The sequence below is a fragment of the Micromys minutus genome (genome assembly GCF_963924665.1).
Source record: "Micromys minutus genome assembly, chromosome: 7".
Taxonomy (NCBI): domain Eukaryota; kingdom Metazoa; phylum Chordata; class Mammalia; order Rodentia; family Muridae; genus Micromys; species Micromys minutus.
The window spans coordinates 38,869,334-38,892,808 of NC_137976.1; the positions used below are offsets into that span (position 1 = coordinate 38,869,334).

Sequence of the window (23,475 nt, forward strand, 5' to 3'; positions counted from 1 at the left end):
AAACATTGCTTTTACCCCCAAAGCCCAAGCTTTTAAAATTCACTTGATTGAGTAAACATTTGTGCTTTTATTTTTTGTGTGCCTTTTATGTAGTCACAAACCACTAACTGAAATAATGTTTTTTTCTCCCCCTGCATCCCCACCTTTTTCAGTATACCAACTCTACTGTGGGAATAAATTGAACATTTCTGGAAGCCATTTTAACTTCATCAAACCAATAAAAGCTCATCCAAGAAAACATTATTGAACTTTCAGTCAATGCCCATTTATTTTTCAAACCCACATTGGCTTCTTACTGAACCACTTCCTTTACTTTATCCTAGAAATTCAGTGTGTTTTGTGCAAAGGTATTAGCCTTCATTTCCCATTAAGGAATAAGTATTCATTGGAGCAACTACAGTGTTACTGACAAATTCCAGCTTTCCTGATATTTGGTTGATTTCTGCGTTTTCCGAGGAAGTATTACACAAACCATTGATTCTTGAGACAATGCCATAGTAGTAGAATTGTTGTGTTGAAAAAAGGAAAACTTCTGATGTTATTTGGTCATTGATAATACTCTCTGAGTGCACTGAATGCTTGAATATGCTAGACTTTTGCGCACTGGAATCGTACATATACCATTGCCTCTATATTTGCTATTTTTTTTCAGCTGCATTGTGTGAACTGGTTACATATTGGGTTGAGTTCACCCTATTTACAACATTATTTTTCTTTTTCATGCTTTGTGTGACTGAGAATCATTTCTCCTTGTACAAAGTTGTAAAATTTTTACCATTATCAAATCAATGTCAAGGAAATAATCTTGTATCAAAAAATATGTTCTCACTTTTTGTGATGGTATTTTATGGACACCAGGCTTTGACCATTTAGACATAAGTTGCTTATCCAACAAAAGACTGAGATCTGCATCAGTCTCTTCAGCAACACAGAATGACGTTGATGATCTGTACATGCTTGTTACTCTTTCTTAGGTTTTACCATGGACCGAATATGGTTGCTGCTTCTTCTAGCAATTAGAGTGTTTCCAGGGTCTGCTCAGTTCAACAGTTACAACTGTGATGCCAACCTCCACAGCAGATTTCCTGGTGAGTCTGACCTTCATCTACTGTCTACTTCCGAATAGAACAGTTATATGCGAATAATTAGTCATCTATATACATATAGAAAATGGGGCCTATACTTTTATATTAAATAAACATTAGCAAGTGGAAGACCAAAACACATTTTTATAGAATTTTAATATATATATATATATATATATATATATATATATATATATATATATATATATATATATATATATATATACAGAATGGTCATCAAAGTGAAAAATATCATAGTGCCTTCTCATAAATGTGAAAAATTATTGGCTAGTGGGTAATAGATTTCAAGTCTAATTTCCTTCAAAATATTTGCCTAATCAATGACTTATTTTTTAGTTTAATTAATGCAGACTGTTAAAACTGTCTTTACATGTGGATACACTTATGTGAGAGTCATATTTAATAAAATAATTATGAAATTTGTGTGATACTTCTAAAATATTTTTTCATTAAAATCGCTGACACCATCAAAGTTGCATAGGTCAACTTTTGAAAGAATTTTACAAGAATCTGTCAATATAACCATTGTGAAACTTTGGCCATATTGGTGGGTAAATCCTACAGGTTCATAAACCAATACTTAGTAAGGAAAAAGTTTACACCTAATGTAAGTATCACTCTCCATTTGTTAGAGTGGCATCATCTGCACTCTATATTTAAAAAGTGAAGATCAGAGATTCAGAACATGGACTTTCAAGACCATTGTGTGAACTGCAAGATTCTGCATTTTTGTACTTGCCAAACTCCCAATTTTCAAAGCTATGAGAGTAATAAACTGGAATAGAGCAATCAGTAGATGGTTTCATTTGTTGAAGTGATAGTTTTGCATCAGAATCAAGACTGGAATGTCGCCAAATGGTTTCATAAACTCAGATCTATTGTCTGGGCTGGGCTCTTCTTCTCTGAATCATTGTGGCAAATATGCTCAAAGGTGAATCTATGAAGTATGTGAAGGTGAAGCTTCAATAGCACTGAGTGACACAAATGAATTCTCTTTTAAAATCATCTTTAGAATGGGTAACTTCAAACATACACATAAGTAAGATTAGTTTTAAAAAAGACACACACTTAAATTGGCCATACATATTTATTTACTATGCACATTTATAATTTTTGTTCCATCTCTTTTTCTACTCCTATTTCTGAATTATTTAAAAGTCAGGCACAAGTATTTTTTTTTTTTTTTTTTTTTTTTTTTTTGTGCTTCGGTATGCGTATCTAATGGAAATAACTTTAAAAATCTTTAAATTTTATATGCATAACTAACACACCTATTAATTCTTTGATATGTTTTAATGCTCAGCCATGTTACTCTTATTTAGTCATTTTTTCTATTCTATAGAATCTGACAGTCTGCATGCAGCTGAGTGCAAGTCAGAGGTGCTGTCAGCAAGCTCTTCTTGCTCACCCTAAGAACTAATTAAAGCTGCAGTTTTGAGTAAATTATGTTCAGTTGTTTTGTGTTATATTGTGTAAGGGAAATGCTCTTACTTTATTTTGTAGGCAGAAGAAAAGACACTGAATCTTTTTAAACATGTTTTTTGATAGGTGCTATATGGTTTGTTTTGTTTCGTGAAGACATGTTTGAAAAAGAGTCATGTTAGAAAAAAGCATAGGCAGAGAGGAAGATTATGAAGCTACTGGAAGAGGGAGTAATAGAAGGAGACATCTTTGTTAAGAGAAATGTTTGTGTTGGACTTAGTGGAGCATGAGATTGATTTGATTTGGGAGAGAAAGGGAAGGCTAGATAGTGTTTTGCCCGAGGGCAACTGGTGTTGATGCTGTTAACTAATGTGAAAAATAAAAACACTGTGTGATTTGAAAACAAAGTTTCCATCTGGAAATAATGGGTTAGGGGACTTTCTGGAGACTGGAGAGTGGCATTGTCTCCCCCTTAGCAGGAAGCTCAGACCCAGGTCTGAGACGGGATGTTACAGGTGAAGGCTAGTAGCCATAGAAGAACAGAATCTTTGCTTCAAGTGTGAAGAAGAAATAAGGGTGAGCCTAAATATGGCAGGTTTGTTTAAAAAAAAATAAAGGCTACTGTTAAGACTGTCATTATAGTGAAGGAAAAAGAATAGTAGCCTAAGCAGACATGTAAGAAAGTGGTTTTGGATACTGGACCCTGAGCTCTCACAATAAAAATATCCTCAAGGACTGGAAATATTAAGGAGAAAATGAGATGTAATGGGAAAAGAAAGTGTAGAATGTTATAGGCAGAGATGCAACTCAGGATGAGTGTAAAAACTGTTTTATTTATTTAACATTTATTTAAGTATTTATGTATTTGAGAAGGAGAAATAAAGACACAAACAGAGAAGGGCAGAGGCACTGTTTGTGTTCCCCAAATCAGGCAGTGAGAGGTAGCCTTTGTAAGAGAGACCTGAGAGACCAGAGGGCCTTGTATGGTCTGAACAGGCCTACCTGGGTTGGAAAGGGAGCAGGCTCACTTCTTCAACAGATTGTTCAGCATAGTCAATCTGGCTGGAGTAATTCTATGTTCCTATTCCCCTTCCTCCTCCTGCCCCTTTGCCTCTTCTTCCTCATTTTCCTCCTCCTCCTCTCCTTCCTCCTCTCCCTCCTCCTCTTCCTCCTTCTCTTTTTCCTCTTCCTCCTCCTCTTCCTCCTCCTCTTCCTCTACTCTTCCTATTTTTTCTCCATGCTTATACATTTTCTCTTTTAATTTTTAAAATTTTCTTTTATAATAATTGGATATTTTATGTATTTACATTTCAAATGTTATCCCCTTTCCTGATTGCCCTCTCCCAGCCTTCTTTCCCCTGCTTCTATGAGGGAGTTCCCCTTCAATCCTTCCCTTCCCACCACAGTGTCCTAGCATTCCCCTACACTGGGTCATGAAGCCTCCACAGGACCAAAGGACTCCCCTCCCATTGATGCCAGACAATGCCATCCTCTGCTACACATGTAGCTGGAGCCGTGGATCCCTCCATGTGTACTCTTTGGTTGGTGGTTTAGTCCCTGGGAGCTCTGGGTGGGGGGAATTGGTTGGTTGATATTGTTGTTCTTCCTATGAGGTTGCAAACCCCTTCAGCTCCTTCAGAACTTTCTCTAACTTCTCCATTAGGGTCCCTGTGCTCAGTCTGATAGTTAGTTGTAAGCATCCTTATCTGTATCAGTAAGGCTCTGGCAGAATGGCTCAGGAGACATTCAGATCAGGCTCCTGTCAGCAAGCACTTTTTTATGAAGTAATCTTTATACATTGTATTCTGATTATAGTTGTTCCTCCCCCAACTCCTTCCAGATTGTTCCCACAGTCCCACTCACCTAACTCCACACCCTTTCTTTCTAAGTGGAATAAAATGTGTTCATTGTCCGTAAAGTAATTAGGAGAGCAAAAGATTTTATTTATTCTATGCTATAAAATGAAGAACTATGTTAAAACACTCATTTATAATACTTAATAGTATATATTGACAATTGACAAGAAAATAGTTTGAGTAGTTGTGGGATCTATTACCTCACCCTAAGCACCAAAATCTGTATTTACACAAGATAAATGAACCTAATGTAGGTTTATGATTAATGATACCTGACCATGTGATTTTGTTTTATTCTAGAGTCCATTATTACATTAAAAAGGCCCATCATGTCTTAAGAAATTGCCATTAAAAATTGATTCTCCAGGTCTGAAACTCCAGCGTCTAGTAAAGGAGAAAACACTTTTGCATTGAATAAGCATTAATCTCAGCATATCCTGTGTACCATGTCAAAGGCTTGCAGAGTACAAAGACTGAAGGATTTCTGCGCTCTCAGCTCTCAACCTAGCCAAGTAAAACTACCATGGCGTATGTTTTTAGGATAAACAACTGTTGTTTGCATAAGACTGTGACAGTACCACTCCTCATGTATCCTAACTTGGCCTGGTAATTGGCTGCTTGCATTAACTTATAAGGTTTATTCAGAGAAAAATTTGTCTTCTCCCATTTTTATAACGGGAGTATCGACATTTGAAGCAAACTTTGCACTAATAGTAAGCCTCTCCCGCCTCACAGTGTCTCAGTGTCTAGAAGATAAAGATGGCACTCTCTCTCTCTCTCTCTCTCTCTCTCTCTCTCTCTCTCTCTGTGTGTGTGTGTGTGTGTGTGTGTGTCTCTCTCTCTCTCCGCCTCTCTCTTGCTTTCTCTCCCCCTCTCCCTCCCCCCTCCCTCATTATATAAAAATATCCCTAGGTCATAAGGGTCTTATTACTTTTGTCTAGAGAATTTGCATACATTTCAAGGAGAACAGAAATTCAATTCTAAGTCATTTAAAATTAATCCTCTGAAAAGAGGGAGGAAGAGGAATTCTCTAAGTTTCAACAAAGAGAACTGATTCAAAGTCTTTCAGTCATGCTAACACAGTCATGGGTGATAGACACCAGAACTTTCCAAATGTACATACTTCTACGCAGTCACCCTTACACACACACCCATGGGTAAATTTTAAAGCTTGTATTGAAGGAATGGAACCTACTAAAATCCAAGAAAGAAGAAGTCTCAAGAGAGGCTTTAGGTTTTATATCTCTTCTTGGTCTGCAGGTTTGCAGAAAGAGCAGAGAGGCCAAATAAAGCCTACAAGTTAATTGCTCATTGCCCTTTGTCTTTCATTTCTGAACCAGTCTTTCTTTGGGGTCATTGGGAGTCCCAGGATCTGCTCTGATCCTAAGACTTGGATGGAATGTCAATGAGTCTGGCATGAGCAAGAGGACCATCTAAATGCAAAGCAATGTTAATAAACATGGGGATTATCATCTTGCCCTATCTGACCTCTGGTATTTCAGGACATTGGAGTTATTTTGTCTAATTTCCATGGCTTTTGTGCGGGGATAACCAGCATGATCCTAATTTGTTTAAATTTAAAGAAATACCACCTAATTTTAAAAGTAGTGATCTTTGTGCTACCCTAGTTAGTTGACACGGAGCAGACTTATGAGCCCTGGAGATAATACTTGCACACTTCTCAGACTAGAATTATAGATGATTTAGATACTAAAAGTTCTTTTTGTACAGATTCAGCACACAGACAAAAAAAAACCAGAGTCCTTTGAGATTGAAGGATGCATTTTAGAACCAGCTTCTGATTGAAAAGGGTGTAGAGGGGAAAGGTTAGACAAAATGTTAGCCTTGTAAAGAAGTTTTTAATGATAAAGGTACAATCAAAGAGACCACTGGGGACTAGAGCACTTATGTTCTGACACTACCATATGGTGAACTAAACCCTGGGCAAGTTGATAATTTATAACTTTTAACTTGACATTCTATCTAAAGTAGCACTAATAGTACTAACAGTTTTCCTATATTGTCAGGTACATGCCTTTTTTATTTTTCACAACAAGTAAAGTCATTTTTATATATTATTTTGTAGTAGAACAACAGAATTAAATTTTTCTATATTTGTCAGATGCATTAGTTAGGGTTCTCTAGAGTCATAGAACTTATGGAATGTGTCTATATATAAAGGGAATTTATTATACTGATTTACAGTCTGTGCTGCAACCAACTCAACAATGCACAACTGTGAATTGGAAATCCAAAATTTAATAGTTGCTCAGTCCCATGAGGCTAGTTTTTTTAACCTGGTCTTCTGTTTAAGGTGGAATTCTAAAGAAGTAGGTTCTAACATATTTAAGTAAGTGGAATCAGTCCCCCCCCCCCCATATAGGTCTCTGGAAAAAGGTGTGGCCCAGATTAAAGGTGTGTACCACCACACCTGGATCTGGAACTTGCTTTGTCCCAGAGATCTGCTTGCCTAAATTTCATAGGATTAAAGGCATGTACTACCTTGCCTGGGATTAGCTTTGCATTGCCACTATATCTTAAGATCTCTATGCCAAGTTCCAGGTAAGAAGCCTGTGTCTTCCAGCCTCAAGATCCAGATGACTGGTGTGCTCTCCATTTCTGAATTGTAGTTCATTCTAAATGTAGTCAAGTTGACAACCAGAAATGCTCATCACATCAGGTTAACAGTCAACAGTGATATAAAAGCTAGTACTCCTTCTATCAAATGTTGGAGCCCCTGGCCTCCAGTCACCTTTGGATAGAAAGTTTAAAAGAGGATGTTAGGATAAATAATCACACATAAAAGTGTTGCTTCATTACAGAACCTAAAAGGCACATGGTGAGTATATTTGTATAGTCTTTTCAAGATTTGCTTGATAATGGGACATTTGTCTGTTTATCAAATATTTCAATGAACCTGAGTGTCCCCCAGGAAATAAAATGGAGAATCACTCATTCAGTTGATAGAATTATCTAGTTCATTTCTGTTTGGCTTTGCTTAATTGTTGCAGTGTTCCATTTTTGAGGATCAGGGAATAGAATCATATTTTCAGGGACAATGTCTGGTCCTCTGTGAAGATAAAGAAAGTCAATTCTTCTGTTTTCCTGCTTAGGGCAGGACTTTGGTCTTCTGTTCATCAAGGGGATGCCTGCTTTCTGCTTTGTGCATGTGACGGTAATTATTGAACAGATGAAGCTGAAGAAACTGAGTCAGGCATTGAATATCAGTGACATTGTTACTAATTGTGAGTGATACGGCACCATGGAAGAGAAAGCAATTAGTCAGCAAGAGCAGCAACTGAATAATTCACTGTCCAAGATTATTTACTACATGAAAATTGTACTTTCATTATAAAAGTAAAACCTATATCACCCCCTACTTTTCTTTTTTCTTCCTTGAAACATTTATCAGACTCCTCTGGTTACAAAGTATACCAGCCAATATGATTATAAGTCTTCAAGTTTGTCTCAGATGCCACATGAAAATCTGAAAGCCCAGGAAACAGCAGCTTGTATTTGCTAACGAGAAACAGATGTTGTCATGAAAAAATAAGGTGGTAAGAAACCTGTTCAATACAGAGAGGAAACCTGAATCCCTAATCCACTTTAAATTCTTCATCAGCTGCCGGTATTTTGCGTAGATGAAATATCAATACCCCTTAAGGACTTCTTGCTGTTTTAGTACCAAAGCCTCATTCTTTTATAAAAACTTTGTGAAAGGAAATGTAACTTTAAAAATGAGTTAAAGAAACACACACATCTGTTCTCTAGGTAATGACAAGGAGCTGGGAATTGTAAACTGGGATAATATGAAAATCTACCAGTTTTATTTTAGAATAGAAGAAAGGGAAGCATTATACAAATTCTTCTTAAAGCCTATGATGATGGCACAAGTTAGTATTATAATATTTATTGCAGCCCAGGGAGTCAGTAATTTCCAGGTTAAATTTTCTATAAAGCTTTAGTGAGCTCTTCCTTGTGCTGAAAATCTTTCTTCTTCTCCAGTCAACTGGCTTTGGTTTATGCTGTTAACTTCGCAGTAATACTTCTCTGTGGCACATGTACACCAGCCTGCGAATATCCATATGACAGTGTTCATATAACTGAAGCACACAGCACTCCGATCTGCTCACAGCTCACCATCCACTCTGCTGCACATCTACAGCCCTCCTAGAGCTTCCCATGGCCAGGGAGTAGATATTTTTCTCTTTAATACCTTGACCACAATGCACTGTCTTTGCTAAAAGCACCACTTCTGAAAACACCACACCACTAGGCACAATCGTGTTCTGAAGTGGGATGTTTAGCTGTGCTTTGTGGAATGGGGTATAAAGCTGAGAAAGACAGACTGGTTATTTTATAAGTTCTGTCATGTGGATTGCTACTGCTGTTTGATTTCATTCAGATTCAAAATGAGATATCTCATCAGACTAATAAAGGATTTATGCATCTCCCCCCACACACATGCACACACTCTCCTCTTATTGCTTTTATTTGAACCCTCTCTCTTGTACACTTGTGCATCCTACCAATACATGTTTCATCGGCATGCTTAGTTTTCCCAGATGAAATTGTCCTAAGAGCTTCTGCCCAATCAAAATAATTAGCCGTATCTTAGCAACTGAATTGACTGAGAGACTCCATATGAGCATCACTAAGCGCCTAGGAGAGATGTGAAAAGTGCATGCAGGCCCCACTTACACCCACATGAAGCAGTACCTGTATTTTAATAAGTTTCCTTGATCATTCACTTTTTTTTCTCATAGAGTGTAAGAGGTGACACTTGGAGAGCTCGCGATGGTCTTCCTGGCTTCATGTATAGAAGCTGCCATAAGACTGCCATTTCATCCCACAATTGGCTGTCTGACACTTGCTGCTGTTAGTGATGACAGGCTTCAGCAAATATGTCAATGGGAAGGGGAAATTATTTTAAAATTATTAGAAGGAAAGTAAGTTGACAAGTTATCTAGGCTAATTTAAAAAATAAATAACAATACATACATAAATATCAAAACCCCATTATTTTCATATCATTTAAGCTGTTCAATATGAAGTTAAATAATAGCTACTAATAAGCTAAGTGATGTTCACTGGAAACTCTGAAGAAAGAGCCATTCTCAGGCATTCGTCAAAGACAGAAATGTGATATGGGCAGTCAAGGTGGATCTGTCTGTTGTCATATATGTCCTCTGTCTGTGAAACTTAGTAGCTCTATTAAATAGTAACTATGAGTGTCAGTTTTGAAAGAATTACAGCAAATATATAAATGAACAGACTCTAATATTTCTAGGCACCCTAAAAAATAGAACCTTTGTTTGATAAGTTTATAGTCTAATGGGAGAGCAAATATCCACTCACAGATAATATAAATGTGATTTTATACCCCATTCTTAAAATATTATGGAACAGGACACATGGGAACCAGGGAAAGTAGGTAATCACATCAAAGGACAGCATTGATGCTACTTTGTCTGTTTTTAGCTTATTTCTCGTTTTGACTTGAATGTTCTCCTGAGTAACCTGAGAGCTCACTGTTAATAGAGAGAACAGTTTATAGTCTAGGTAGCTTTCCTACCTGATAATCATTGCACCCTTCTTTTTGAGTAATTGTTGTCCATTTTGTCGAGTGTCCCATAGAGACCTCAGCCTCCTAAGAACTAATGTTATCCTCTTCCACTCCTCCTTAATATTTTACCTCATAGAATAATTCACACAACAATCAATGCATTGCCCCATCAAAAGATTAGCCTGATTACGATTAACACCCACTTTTCTTTATGCCCACAGCTAATCAATTTTTTCTAAACCTCAGACTGTTAAGATTATGTCACCTTTTACTGACAGTCTCTTTTCAAACCCATCAGCCTGACCCAAACAAATGGTAGATGATGTTCAGACAGTGCTCCTATGTCAACAGGCCATACTTTAATTGGCCTCTCATCCACCTCTAATTTCTTCTTTATTCAACTGAAATCCATAAGATTCTTCAAGTAGTGGAGCACCATCACCCTGACATGAAGACTGATACCTAATAAGTACAAGACAGATGTACTTTTGCATCTTTTATTAACACAAGCTGTGATTCAGTTTGGACACAATTCAGTCCAGTAGCTTCTGGCCTACAACAACAACAAAAAAAAAGGCACTGATTTTAGGCACTGTAGGGTACCCTACAAGTTAAAAAGTTCTTCATATGCTTATTTGAACCACTACTCTGCAGTGATCAGTACAAACTTGCAGCCAAACTTCAGGATATTGAAGTTTACAGAAGATACAAGTATCTAGGTGATACAATTAATCCCAATGATTCACGTTCTTATAATTGAATAATATAGTTTGACAACATTAAGATTTTTGAATGGCATTAAAAAGTGGTGTGGGTCTCCAAGCTCAAATGATTAAGATGGGCTGAGAAGGAGTCATGCTGTCACAGGTTAAGAATTTGTGGCTTCGACTGTGTGCTCTTGGATTAACACAAATTGACTAAGAGATTGTTGAAGGAAGGAACAAAGGCAGCTCTACTTATTCAATATATAAATGATGTCTTGAAACCATGTGGCTAGTAGGGGGTGTCTAGAGACGAAGGTGCAATTACATTTTTAAGGAATGAGAATGTACTCATGGAAAAGAGGTTGTGTAATATCTTATTCATATATATATATATATATATATATATATATATATATATATATATATATAGACTGAGGTTCATCATGTATTTAACTTTATTCATATGGTAAGGATAGTTTGTGAACTCTCAATCAGGATGCATTATATATATATATATATATATATATATATATATATATATACAGGAGAAATTAGATGGTTGGCAGAGTAATGGCATCTTTATACTTTTCAGAACTTCAATAAATCTGTTTCAGGCTAAGGCATGGTGACAATCATAGGTAAAAATATATTCAACATTGGCTTTTGCCAGTGTGATTTATTGATACATACACACACACACACACACACACACACATATATATATATATATATATATATTTTTTTTTTAATGAGAAGCTTAGCTTGTCTAAGATCTCAATGAAAAACAGTGGCTCGTTGACAATAACTGTATGGAGACTATGTAAACAGGTCTGTGGCTCAAATGCACTCGGCATCTTTAAACAGAAAACACTGGAAGTCATCCCCTAGGGAAAATCACTGTTTTACTCTTGTCCTAACTCAGAACAATTGGGTTAATATTCAAGCATCATATAAATAAATGTCATCCATGCCAGTCACTGGCAGCCAAAGCTTCCAAGAAGCTCAGTTATTGAAAACAAGTATTCAGTAGCTGGGAAAATACCTTTCCTTTGATAGCAACTGTCCTTTGGCAACTTGAAGTATCCTTTTTTTTCCCCTTGTCTCAAAGCTTTATAAATGGTAAAAGTGAGCTCAATGGATGTCTTTAGTATCTACAACGAGAATGAAAAAAAAAAAGAGGAAAAAAAAGTGTTTCTCTTAGGGACCGTGAAAGCCTTTATAAAACCCTGAGAGAAGGGATTTGGACATATCTCCTTTCTTCCTCTGCAAAAGTCCTTTAATTTGTTACCATATCTTCAAGTGGAATCAGCTTGTAGTGAATTCAGCTCCACGGCAGGGCTACAAGACTTTTACAGTACAGCAGAAAATGGAAACAGCTTACATCTGGACACAGAAACCAGTTCCATCTGCTAAGGTGAATTCTAAGCAGCAATTAATTTCTGCAAACAGAGGTGCTGAATTTGAAGACTCTGGCTGGCTTAAGTCAAAGAACGGAAACCTGCCTCTTTGCACATGTATATCAATGTGCACTTATGTTTAGCATATTTATAATATATAAGGTAATGTAACCATACCTATGTATTGAGCATAAATCAAACTCAGAATGAGCTCATGAATAGTTGAATATTCTGCTTAACTTTTAGGTAGACATTTTGTTGTGGTAAAGAGATGGACCATTTTATATGTAGAGGTTGCCCAGCTCTTAATTGTGCTTGCCCCATGGCCTCAGTTCCTGATATTTGGTTTGCTTTGTATTTTAAAATTATGATGAAATTGGAATTGCCTGCATTTCAAATACTCAGAGAGAGTTTATTTCTTTATTCACGAACTCCCTCTGGCTTTATATATGCTTCATTCTTTTATTTTATATTGCTAACTCCTTCAAACTAAGCTCAATGCCATCTTCTCCAGGAAGCTATTTTTAGTGAGCTCATCTGGGTTACTTTGGCTTTCTCTGTCATCCCTCACCCACCCTGTCCAATATTTTGGTGAGTCATGTTATTGTGCCCGCTTTCCTGAATAAATTGATAGAAACAGGACTACTGCTTTTAAAACCCTCAATGCATTCTACTGCTCCCACGCTTTGCACAATTAATTAAATACTCTCAGGAGTGCCTTAGTGAATATAATAGGTTTGGTACCTTCTGAGACACACAGTTTATTATACAAACATCAAAACGCATGCATAATTTTAATGCTGTATGAAAGCAGAAACTAAAGTGGCAAACTTTGTATTTGGGATCAGGGAAATCGTTGAGAAAAGAAATAAATTTGAGATCCGAAGGGTGAGTCATGGTCCCTTAGGTAACATTTGTGTATAGAAAGGAATTGTACCTTGTTGAGTATTAGAGCCTATGTGGTGGGAAGTTCCAGTCTCAAGGATGTACTTTGAGATCTTGACTTTTTAACATGGGCTACATGTATGCAACTCTCAGATCACTCACTATAACTCCTCTAGACATTCTTTATGCTCCTGTGACAGAAACCTTCTGTCCCAGCAGGTGAACACATTCTGGCATCTGCCATTCAGAATAATCTTTTTAAATAAATGGACACCATTTTGTTTAATTAATGTGGGGAACAGGCATGGTATAAGAAGAGAATGCAGAGTGAGATGGGTTAAAAATGACTTGCAGACCCAGTTGATGTATGAACTTTGGCCTAAATGAAAGAACCAGCTTTTACCTGGAGGTGGGCTCTGCGTGACAGGCCATCAAGTGGAGATTTGGGGATGCCATCCTACAGTCAAAAACTCTGGCCCAGAATTGTGCCTGTCTGAAAGAACTACAGAAGCAAGAGTGGAGAAGGTCCTGAGGAAAAGGAGGTCCAGCAACAGGCCAAACTTAGGATCCAACTCAAGGCGAGGACCCAAGGTCTGACACTATTACTGAGGCTATGGTGTGCTCACTAAAAAGAGGCCTATCATGATATCCCTCCAAAACTCCGAACAAGTCAAATGCAGATATTTACACCCATTCTGCTGACCCCTGTGGTTGAATTAGGTAAAAACTGGAAGAAGTTGAGGAGGTGACCCTATAAGAATACCAGCAGTCTCAGCTTACCTAAATGCCCTAGATCTCTCAGACACTGAGCCACCAACCAGGCAGCAAACACGAGCTGATATGAAACCCTCAACACTTACGCAGCAGAGGACCCTGGTCTGGCCTCAGTGAGAGAAGATGCACCTAACCCTACAGAGACGTGGGGCCCCGGAAAGTAGGTATGCCTGGTGAGGTGGGGTTTAGTAATGGGGACATCCTCTTGGAGATAGGGGTGGGTGGGGATGGGGTTGGGAAGAAGGTATGAGATGAGAAACTGTCGGAGTTCAGACCTGGAGGGGGATAAAGTCTGCACTATAAAAAAATATTAAAGAATAAATAAAGTTAAAAAACCAGTTTTTTGACTATAAATAAGAAGTTGACATAATTGAATTAAAGTGCAACAAACAATGAGTAGCAAAAATAGTTTAAAGATACTCAATAAATTCCTTTAAAATGAACTATTGTATTCTAAGGAAGAGGAACACTTAAAAATCATGGTTGCTTTTCAGTGGCTAATGTGGCTTAGGCCTATTCCCTAATTTAAGTGTATTTATATTCTTCTATGGTGGCAAAGCATATCTTTATTAACGTCATTTTTCTATCCATGAATGTATTATTAGGATTTTGTCATACAGATAACCTACTAGTTTCCTTTTGTTCACATTTTTTTGGGATATTTCACATAATTGAAATGAGTTTAAAATTATTATCAAACATGCAAACTTCCATGTTGACTTATTCACCTTCTCAAAAAATAGTTCATTTTATTAGTAAAAAAGTGTAGAGAATTATATTTCAAAAAATATCTCGTTTTGACACTATTAAAAAGGTCAAGTTGCATAAGTAAATTCTTTGCTAAATATCTTAAACAAGATTTCTATAATTCTTAGATGAACAATATCATCTGCCAAAACTATTTTATTTTGTTTAGTTTCTTTTCCCTTAAAAAAAAAATCGAGATAATTTATCCAAGTGGTACAATCAGCTTTTTTTTGTTTCTATGTTTTGTAAATTTGGTGGCTAATTTGATTTTTTACCTTACGTTAAATGTGGTGAATATACAGTACTCATTCACTAATACTTATATAGTACTGCCCAGGACATGATTTAAAACAATGGGCATGTACTGTCTCACAAGATGAATTAAAACCATGGATGATGAACTCACAGTTCTGAAGGCCAGAGACTCAACCTCAGGGTGGGTTCCTGTAAGGAGTCTGCAGAGCACTCTTTCAGGACCCTCCTTAGCCTGGTGATGATGTTCAGACAGTCTGGGTATGCCTTGGTTCCCAGACACATCACTTCCCTTGTCATCAGTCCAGTCTCAGCCATCAGCTCGTGCTCTTCCTCCATCTTCTAACTGCATCTGTCATCCTCAGCTGGAATTCACTTTACCACAGTGACCTCATCATCACTCAACTAATTAAATTTGTAGCAATCCCATTTTCTAATATGGTTTGGAGCACAAGAGTTGGAACTTTGTTATATTGTTTCCTGGGATGGGACACAACCCAGCAAAAGTAAAATCTGCTGCTAGGAATTACTTATCTGCTGAGCTTTCTTTTTTCTATGCACATTAATATTTGTAGGAAAACAGCTAGAGATATGAAGACTCTCTCTCTCTCTCTCTCTCTCTCTCTCTCTCTCTCTCTCTCTCTCTCTCTCTGTGTGTGTGTGTGTGTGTGTGTGTGTGTGTATGCACATGTGCATACCTGTGTGTTTATATATGTCTAGAATGTTTTCTGATAAATCACGGAGTCATAGAAAACCATACAAGTTATATTTTGCTTTTCTGTGTCCAACTGATCCATGCATTATCACTGGAACATTTTTTTTCTAAAAGCAAGCTGTGCATTTTGTACATGGCATCAGCTCACTCTATTTCATTTTCTTTCTCAAATGATTTACAATACACTAAGAAAAATGATGCTAATCAAGTTAGCTTTTGTTTTTATGTTCTGGATACTATGATACACCAAGTGCACTTAATAATTTGGTAGAGGGGTAGGTCTTAGCTTCTTTATTTCTCTTGAGAAAACACATTGTTGGTAGCTCTTCACTCTAGACAGAAGATCTGAATATTTTAGTTACTCTAGTTCTAAATTTTCTCAGTAACCTGATTTTCCCACTCAATCCTTTTGTCATTCAGCAGTGCTAGACTGACACTGCGTGCATATTCTTTGAACGGCAGGCTCAAGGAAGCAGAGGTGACATAGAATGTGTCAAAACTCTCCCATTACATACTAAATCAATGAGTACTACTCTTAATAACTTGCACATTGGATCAGGACTAGAAATGAATTACAGAAAGGAGATGGTAAATAAAGAAGAGGACCCTTAAGCCATTCACCTACTCTTTACTGTGCTCTTATGACTTACTTCTCTGCCTTTATGTGCTTTTTGTTTCAGCGGAAAGAGACATCAGTGTCTACTGTGGCGTGCAGGCCATTACGATGAAGATTAATTTTTGCACGGTCCTTTTCTCGGGATATTCTGAAACAGATCTGGCCCTGAACGGAAGGCATGGAGATTCCCACTGCAGGGGTTTCATCAATAACAACACCTTTCCAGCAGTGGTCATTTTCATCATTAATCTCAGCACCTTGGAGGGTTGTGGAAACAATTTAGTGGTAAGATTACTATAAAATCCCGTGCTATACCTGAGGTCATAAATAAACAAGCTCCTGCTTCATGAAATAATCAGGAGCCCAATCTATCTTCAGGAAAAAAAAACTTCCAACAAAGCCAAACATATAATTCTCTTTTGCCTGTTGGAAGTTTGAATTCCCACATATACCATTCTGTCTTCTGATAATGGTTTTGTTGATAGAAGCTGGGCTGGGGAGATGCATGTCTCTGAGCCGCATTCTGTTAGATTGACACTGATGGACATTTCTAACAACGAGCCATATTCTTTATGCCTCTGTGGGTGCATCAGATCATATGCCTTTTGTTCCTTTGCTGTGATCTAGATTTTATGGCCTCATTTAGCAAGAAATATTTAAGATAGAATGGGAAATATGAACTCTTTTTTTTATGTTAACCCAGACTGGTTGCCATTGATATTGTACAAAGAAAAGTTGTTTCTTGAGTGAGATTATTCTTGGTGTAGTACTGCCCTTTGAACTTTTATTATTATTTATTATTATACCCTTAGCATCCTAGATGTACTTCTTTCCAATTGTTTTGACAACAGAGCAGTGCTTTGAACATCTGACTGGGAATTCATAATTAATATCATTCACCATTTTATAAATTCACTCACCAAAAACGTTAGTAAAGCAAAAAAAAATGATACTCACTGGAATGAAAATTAATTGAAATTAAAATATCTGGTGAGAGCATTAATTATATTAAAATTTACCCAGTATTATGTTTTATTGAGTTTGCTCAAATATGGTCTTATCAATAAATCTTAACCAAAGTGGTATAATACAAACAATTACTTAATGTATTAAAAAAGAAAAATTGGCTTTCAGTCTTAAAAAATTATTTCTGTAGATGAAAAAGCAAGGCTTCATTATTCTCTAGGCATGGTTTCTAAGATTTGGTGGAGGCTAGATTGGAGAAAAGAGATTTATTTGAATATCATTTATCTTATCCCAAAGGGCAGTTAGAATATTGTGCCCATAACCATTTCTAAGCCTGCAGACTGTGTATTGTTTACTCTTTTTATTAAAAACATTTATTCATCTCTCTGAGTTGTGTTCACAGAGGTTATGAAGCAGGCCTAAGGGAGAAGGTGGTTAGCTGATTATTGTATGTTTTATTTTCTAGTAGTAAGAGCACAGGCAGGTACCAGCAGACTCTCACTTCCTCCCATCATGTTTCAAAGCCTCACGTTCATAGATTGAAGTCACTGTTACCTCACTGGATAGACTATAACTCAGAAGGAAAGTCAGGGGAAATGCTATGCTGCCTGTGTGTGCTTTTCACATTTAAAAAGCTGGTGGGTTGGGCTTGGGGATTTAGCTCAGTAGTACAGCAATTGCCTGGAAAGCATGAGGTCCTGAGTTAGGTCCTAAGCTCTAGAGGGAAAACTGGTGCATTTAAAAAGTATTTGTGTGTGTGTGTGCGCGCGCGTGTGTGTGACTGAGCTGACATCTTCACATAGTATGTCAAGCAAATGGTTAGAGGAAGAAAAGACATTCTTTATTTTTGTATTTTACTTTGGATGTCACCAGCTTTAAAGCCTCCTTGGAGGACATTCCTAAGGGAGAAAAAGTAAATGTTATACTACATCACTGGGTTAGTTTAAAAAAAAATGTTCTCTTTCTACCAATCTTTGCCTCATGTATGAGCTAGGTATTTGCCTTAGCCCTACCTGTATACTGTTAGGCTCATGCATAGACTTTATTCCATTATTGAAGATCTAATAGTACAGCACTCAGAAAGACCTCTTCAAAGTACTCAGTGGGTACTACGTGATACTTGGCCTGGTGAGAGAAAAAGGATGTCCTTCTTTAATTTCATGAAAACCATAAACATAGTTCCTAAGATAATTTTTTTTTTTCAGTTTTAGTAGGATTTGGGAATACAAGAAAAACTATGCAATGTTAAGAAAAGACAAATGTTAGGAGTATTCCCTAGAACATCTAGGGGGTTCATGATCTCCTTGAAATTTGTCTGAGAATGAGAATCCCATGATCCTCCAATGAAAACACTGGAAACTCTATTCCTTATTAAATTCGGCACTTGCATTTATTCATTCAAAGTTGTTTATAAGACCCACAACATGGTCTGCATTGAAGACAGAAGTATAAGACCCATGTGACTCCTGTGTACCAGGCTCTCAGGATGGCTGAGGGAATACAAGGGAAGCAGGGTATCCATGTGGTACAGAGAGAATTAACACATGTGAGTAAGTTGGGGGGGGGGGGGTTCTTGGGAAGATGCAGTATTATAAACCAGTAACAGGCACTGATGAGGTGAAAAGGAGGGAAAGGGCAAAAGGAATATGCTCAAAGTCAAGAGCATGGAGAGCTTTGGTGGAGAAGTATTGTATCAAGTGTGGAAGTCTAAATAGGATGCTGAAATGGTTCAGCATGTGGAGAGTGGAATTTTGCATTCTAGTGAAAAAAACACAAAAGGTTGAAGGAAAGATCCAAGTCAACTGAATCACACAAGTGTTTCATGGTCTTTATGCCTCATGCATACAACAATGGCAGCAAACACAACAGCAACAGCATCATCCATAGCAACAGACATAGCAGCAGTCATAGCAACAGCAACAGTAACCATAGTAAACATGTGAAAAAGTCCTAGCGACAAAACTAATGTATCAAACAGAGCCAAATCAAAGATTTTAAGTCTCCAAAAGAATTGGAGTTAGTTAGTTAGATTTTTAAAGATTAATTATCAACTTCTGTACATGCCATTTTTCCTCTCTTATGAAATGAATAGGAAGTCAAGCGTCTGGTAAACATAAAGTTCCATTGGGTTTAAAAGACACATTTTCACTTATAAATTTTATAAAATATGTATAATTTCAAATCTTGTTTTCTTTACCACTTTATTTACAAAAAGAGGGATACATTTATAGTTTTTAAAAGCATTTAGGCATAACATTATATGAATAATTTTGTCAGTACTTAAGTCTTTTAGAGGTTTGATAGCATGCATAAAGATCCCACTAGTTACCATAAGCATGAAGTACATGTAGGACAGAACATAACATGGAAAAAGATTTCTTGTTGGGTATAGATTAAGTATAATGATCTGTGTATACCAAAAATTGCCACAAGGCTATTTATTATTTTAGCCCTTGGATTATTAATGATTTGAGGTCCAGGTGTACCACATACTGAGAGGGTGCTATACATTTATTTTATCTCTAAGAAGGACTGAGGCTTTCTTTTCTTTCTTTCTTTCTTTCTTTTTTTTTTTTTGGCCTTTGTTTTTCTTGAGCTTCATAGAGTCTGTGAGTTGTTTCTGGGGTGCTAAGAGCTTTCTGAAGTTAGTGTCCAATTATCAGTGATTGCATTTTATGTCTGTTCTTTTGTGACTGGGTTATGTCACTCAGGATGATATTCTATAGATGCATCCATTTTCATAGGAATTTCATAAAATTCATTGTTTGTGATAGCTGAATCGTACCCTATTGTGTAAATATACCATAATTTTTGTATCCATTAATCTACTGAAGGACATCTGGGTTCTTTCCAGATTCTAGTTATTACAAATAGGGCTGCTATGAACATTGTGGTACATGTGTCTTTGTTGTATGTTGGAGTGTCTCTGGTGAATATGCCCAGAACTGGGTCTTCAGGTAGTACTATGTCAAATTTTCTGAGGAATTGCCAGACTGATTTCCAGAGTGGTTGTATCAGTTTACAACCCCACCAACAGTAGAGAAGTGTTCCTCTTTCTCCATATCCTTGCCAGCATCTGCTGTCATCTAAATTTTTGATCTTAGCCATTATGACTGCTATGAGGTGGAATCTCAGGGTTGTTTTGATTTACATTTCCCTGAAATCTAAGGATGACGAGCACTTCCTTAGATGCTTCCCAGCCATTCGATATTCCGCAATTGAGATATTTTTGTTTAGCACTGTATCCCATTTTTAAATAGGATTGTTTGATTCTCTGGCATCTAACTTCTTGAGTTCTTTGTATACCTTGGATATTAGGCCTCTGTCAGATGTGGGCTTGTTCAATATCTTTTCCCAATCTGTTGGCTGCTGTTTTGTTTTCTTGACAGTGTCCTTTACCTTACAGAAACTTTGCAATCTCACTAAGACCCATTTGCAGATATTTGACCTTAGAGCATGATCCATTGGTGTTCTGTTCAGGAAATTTTCTCCTATGCCTATGTGTTCTAAGGTTTTCCCTACTTTCTCTTCTAAAAGTTTAAGTGTATCTGGTTTAATGTGGAGATCTTTGATGCACTTGCACTTGAGCTTTGTACAAGGAGATAACAAAAGTCTCTTTTCATTCTTCTGCATCCTGAGTTTCAGTTAAACCATCAACATTTTTTGAAGAGGCTGTCCTTTTTCCATTGAATGTTTACACCTCCTTTGTCAAACATCCAGTGAGCATATATGTGACGGCTCATTTCTGGATCTTCTATTCTATTTCATTGATCCACGTGCCTATCTCGGTACAAGTACCATGCAGTTTTTAGCACAATAGCCTTGTAATATAGTTTGAGGTCAGGGATGGTGATTCCCACAGATGTTATCTTGTTGTTAAGGATGGAATTTGTTTTCTAGGTTTTTTGTTGTTCCAGATGAAATTGCATATTGCTGTTTCCAACTCTATGAAGAATTAGGTTGGAATTTTGATGGGGATTTCATTGAATCTGTAGATTGCTTTTGGTAAGATGGCCATTTTTTAACTGTTGATCCTTCCAATCCATGAGCATGGGAGATTTTTTTCATTTTCTGAGACCTTCCTCAATTTCTATCTTCAGAGATTTGAAGTTCATGTCATACAGGTTGCTTAGTTAGAGTCACACCGAGAAATTTGATATTGTTTCTGACTATTGTGAAGGGTACCTTTTCCGTAATTTCTTTGTCCTCATGTTTGTCTTTTGAGTAGAGGAAGGCTACTGATTTGTTTGAGTTAATTTTATATCCAGCCACCTTGCTGAACTTGTTTATCAGCTGTAAAAGTTCTCTGGTGGAATTTGTGGGGTCACTTAAGTACACAATTATGTCATCTGCAAAAAGTGATGTTTTTACTCTTTCCTTTCTAATTTGTATCCCTTTGATTTCCTTTTGCTCTTTAATTTCTCTGGCCATAACTTACAGTACTATGTTGAATAGGTAGGGGGAGAGTGGGCAACCTTGTCTAGTCTCTGATTTTGCTAAGATTGCTTCAAGTTTCTCACCTTTAAGTTTGTGTTGGCTATTTGTTTTCTGTGTGTTGCTTTTATTATATTATGTATGGGCCTTGGATTCCTGTTCTTTCAAAGACTTTTAACATGAAGGTGTGTTGAATTTTGTCAAATGCTTTCTCAGCATCTAGTGAGATGATCATCTGTTTTATTTTTCCTTTGAGTTTGTTTATATAGTGGATTATGTTGATGGAATTCTGTATATTAAACAATCCCTGCATCCCAGGGATGGAGCTTACTTGATCATGGTGAATGTTTGGATGTGTTCTTGGATTCTGTTTCCAAGGATTTTTTTTTGAGTATTTTTACATCAATGTTCTTTCTTTGTAGGGTATTTGTGTGGTTTATGAATGAGTTTTATTGTGGCCTCCAAAAATGAGTTAGGCATTGTTCCATCTTACTCTATTTTGTGGAATAGTTCAGAGAGTATCAGTATTAGGTTGTCAATAAATGTCTGATAGAATTCTAAACTGAACCCATCTGTACCTGGCTTCTTTTGGTTGGGAGGCTTTTGATGACTGCTTCTATTCTTTAGGTTTTATGGGATTATTTAGATGGTTTATCTGGTCCTGGTTTAACTTTAGTATCTTGTATCTGTCTAGGAATTCATCCATTTCTGACAGATTTTCCAACTTTGTGGAGTATAGACTTTTGTAGTAGGATCTGATGATTTCTTTAATTTCCTCTGTTTCAGTTGTTATGTCTCCACTTTCTTTTATGATTTTGTTAATTTGGATACTCTCTCTTTGCCCTCTAGCTAAGCGTTTATCAATCTTGTTAATTTTCTCAAAGAACTAGCTTTTGTTTTTGTTGATTCTTTGAAGGGTTCTTCTTGTTTCAATTTGGTCAATTTCTGCTCAGGGTTTGATTATTTCTTGCCGTCTACCCCTCTTGGGTGTATCTGCTTCCTTTTGTTCTAGAACTTTCAACTGTGTTGTCTAGTTACTAGTGTATGCTCTCTCTAGTTTCTTTTTGGAAGCAATCAGAGATAGGAGTTTTCCTCTCAGTACTGCTTTCATTGCATCTCTTAGATTTGGACATGTCGTGTTTTCATTTTCATTAAATTCTAGAAAATCCTTAATTTCTTTCTTTATTTCTTCTTTGACCATGCTATCATTTAATAGAGCATTGTTTACTTTCCATGTGTATATGGGCTTTTTGTTGTCTTTGTTTTTATTAAACACCAGCCTTAGACCATGGTGATCTGATAGGATGCATGGGAGTATTTCATTCTTTTTATATCCATTGAGACTTGTTTTGTGACTGATTATATGGTCAGTTTTGGAGAAGTTGCTGTTTTAGGATGAAGTTTAGTTCTGTAGATGTCTATTAATTCAAATTGGTTCATAACCTTTGCTAGTTTTACTGTGTCCTTGTTCACTTCCTGTTTCCATGATCTGTCTATTGATGAGAGTGGGGTGTTGAGGTTTCCCACTATTATTGTGTGGTGTGCAATGTATTTTTTGAGCATTAATAGGGTTTCTTTTATGAATATGGGTGTTCTTGTATTAGGAACATATATGTTAAGGATTGAGAGTTCCTCATGACAAATTTCTCCTGTAATGAGTAAAAAGTGTCCTTACTTATTTTTTTTTTTTGATACCTTTTCATTGGAAATCTGCTTTATTGGATATGAGAATGACTACTCCAGCTTGTTTCTTGGGGTTGTTTGCTTGTTTTGCTTTTACTCTGATATAGTTTCTGTTTTTGTCTCTGAGATGAGTTTCCTTTAAGCAGCAAAATGCTGGATTCTGTTTATCTATCCAGTCTGATAACCTATGGCTTTATATTAGGGAATTGAGTCCATTTATGTTAACAGATATTAAGGTATAGTGCTTGCTGTTTCTTGCTATTTTTGCTTTTAGAGGTAGAATTGTGCCTGTGTGTCTTTCTTCTTTTGGTTTTCTTTCTTAGTTATTTTCTTGTTCTTACTAGGATGTAGT

The 23,475-nt window shown here is 36.7% G+C and overlaps 1 protein-coding gene across 1 annotated transcript in view; it reads left to right on the top strand.

Annotated features, from left to right (window-relative positions):
• Positions 1-970: 970 nt before the first annotated feature.
• ZPLD1 (zona pellucida like domain containing 1) overlaps positions 971-23,475 on the top strand; it is a gene marked incomplete at its 3' end in the record, with an annotated part of 42,644 nt that continues 20,139 nt past the window's right edge. The window contains exons 1-2 of the mRNA XM_080918946.1: positions 971-1,088; positions 16,105-16,325. Coding sequence (XP_080775072.1) covers positions 983-1,088; positions 16,105-16,325 — 327 coding nt within the window. The 5' untranslated portion in view covers positions 971-982. The remainder of the gene's footprint in view (positions 1,089-16,104; positions 16,326-23,475) is intronic.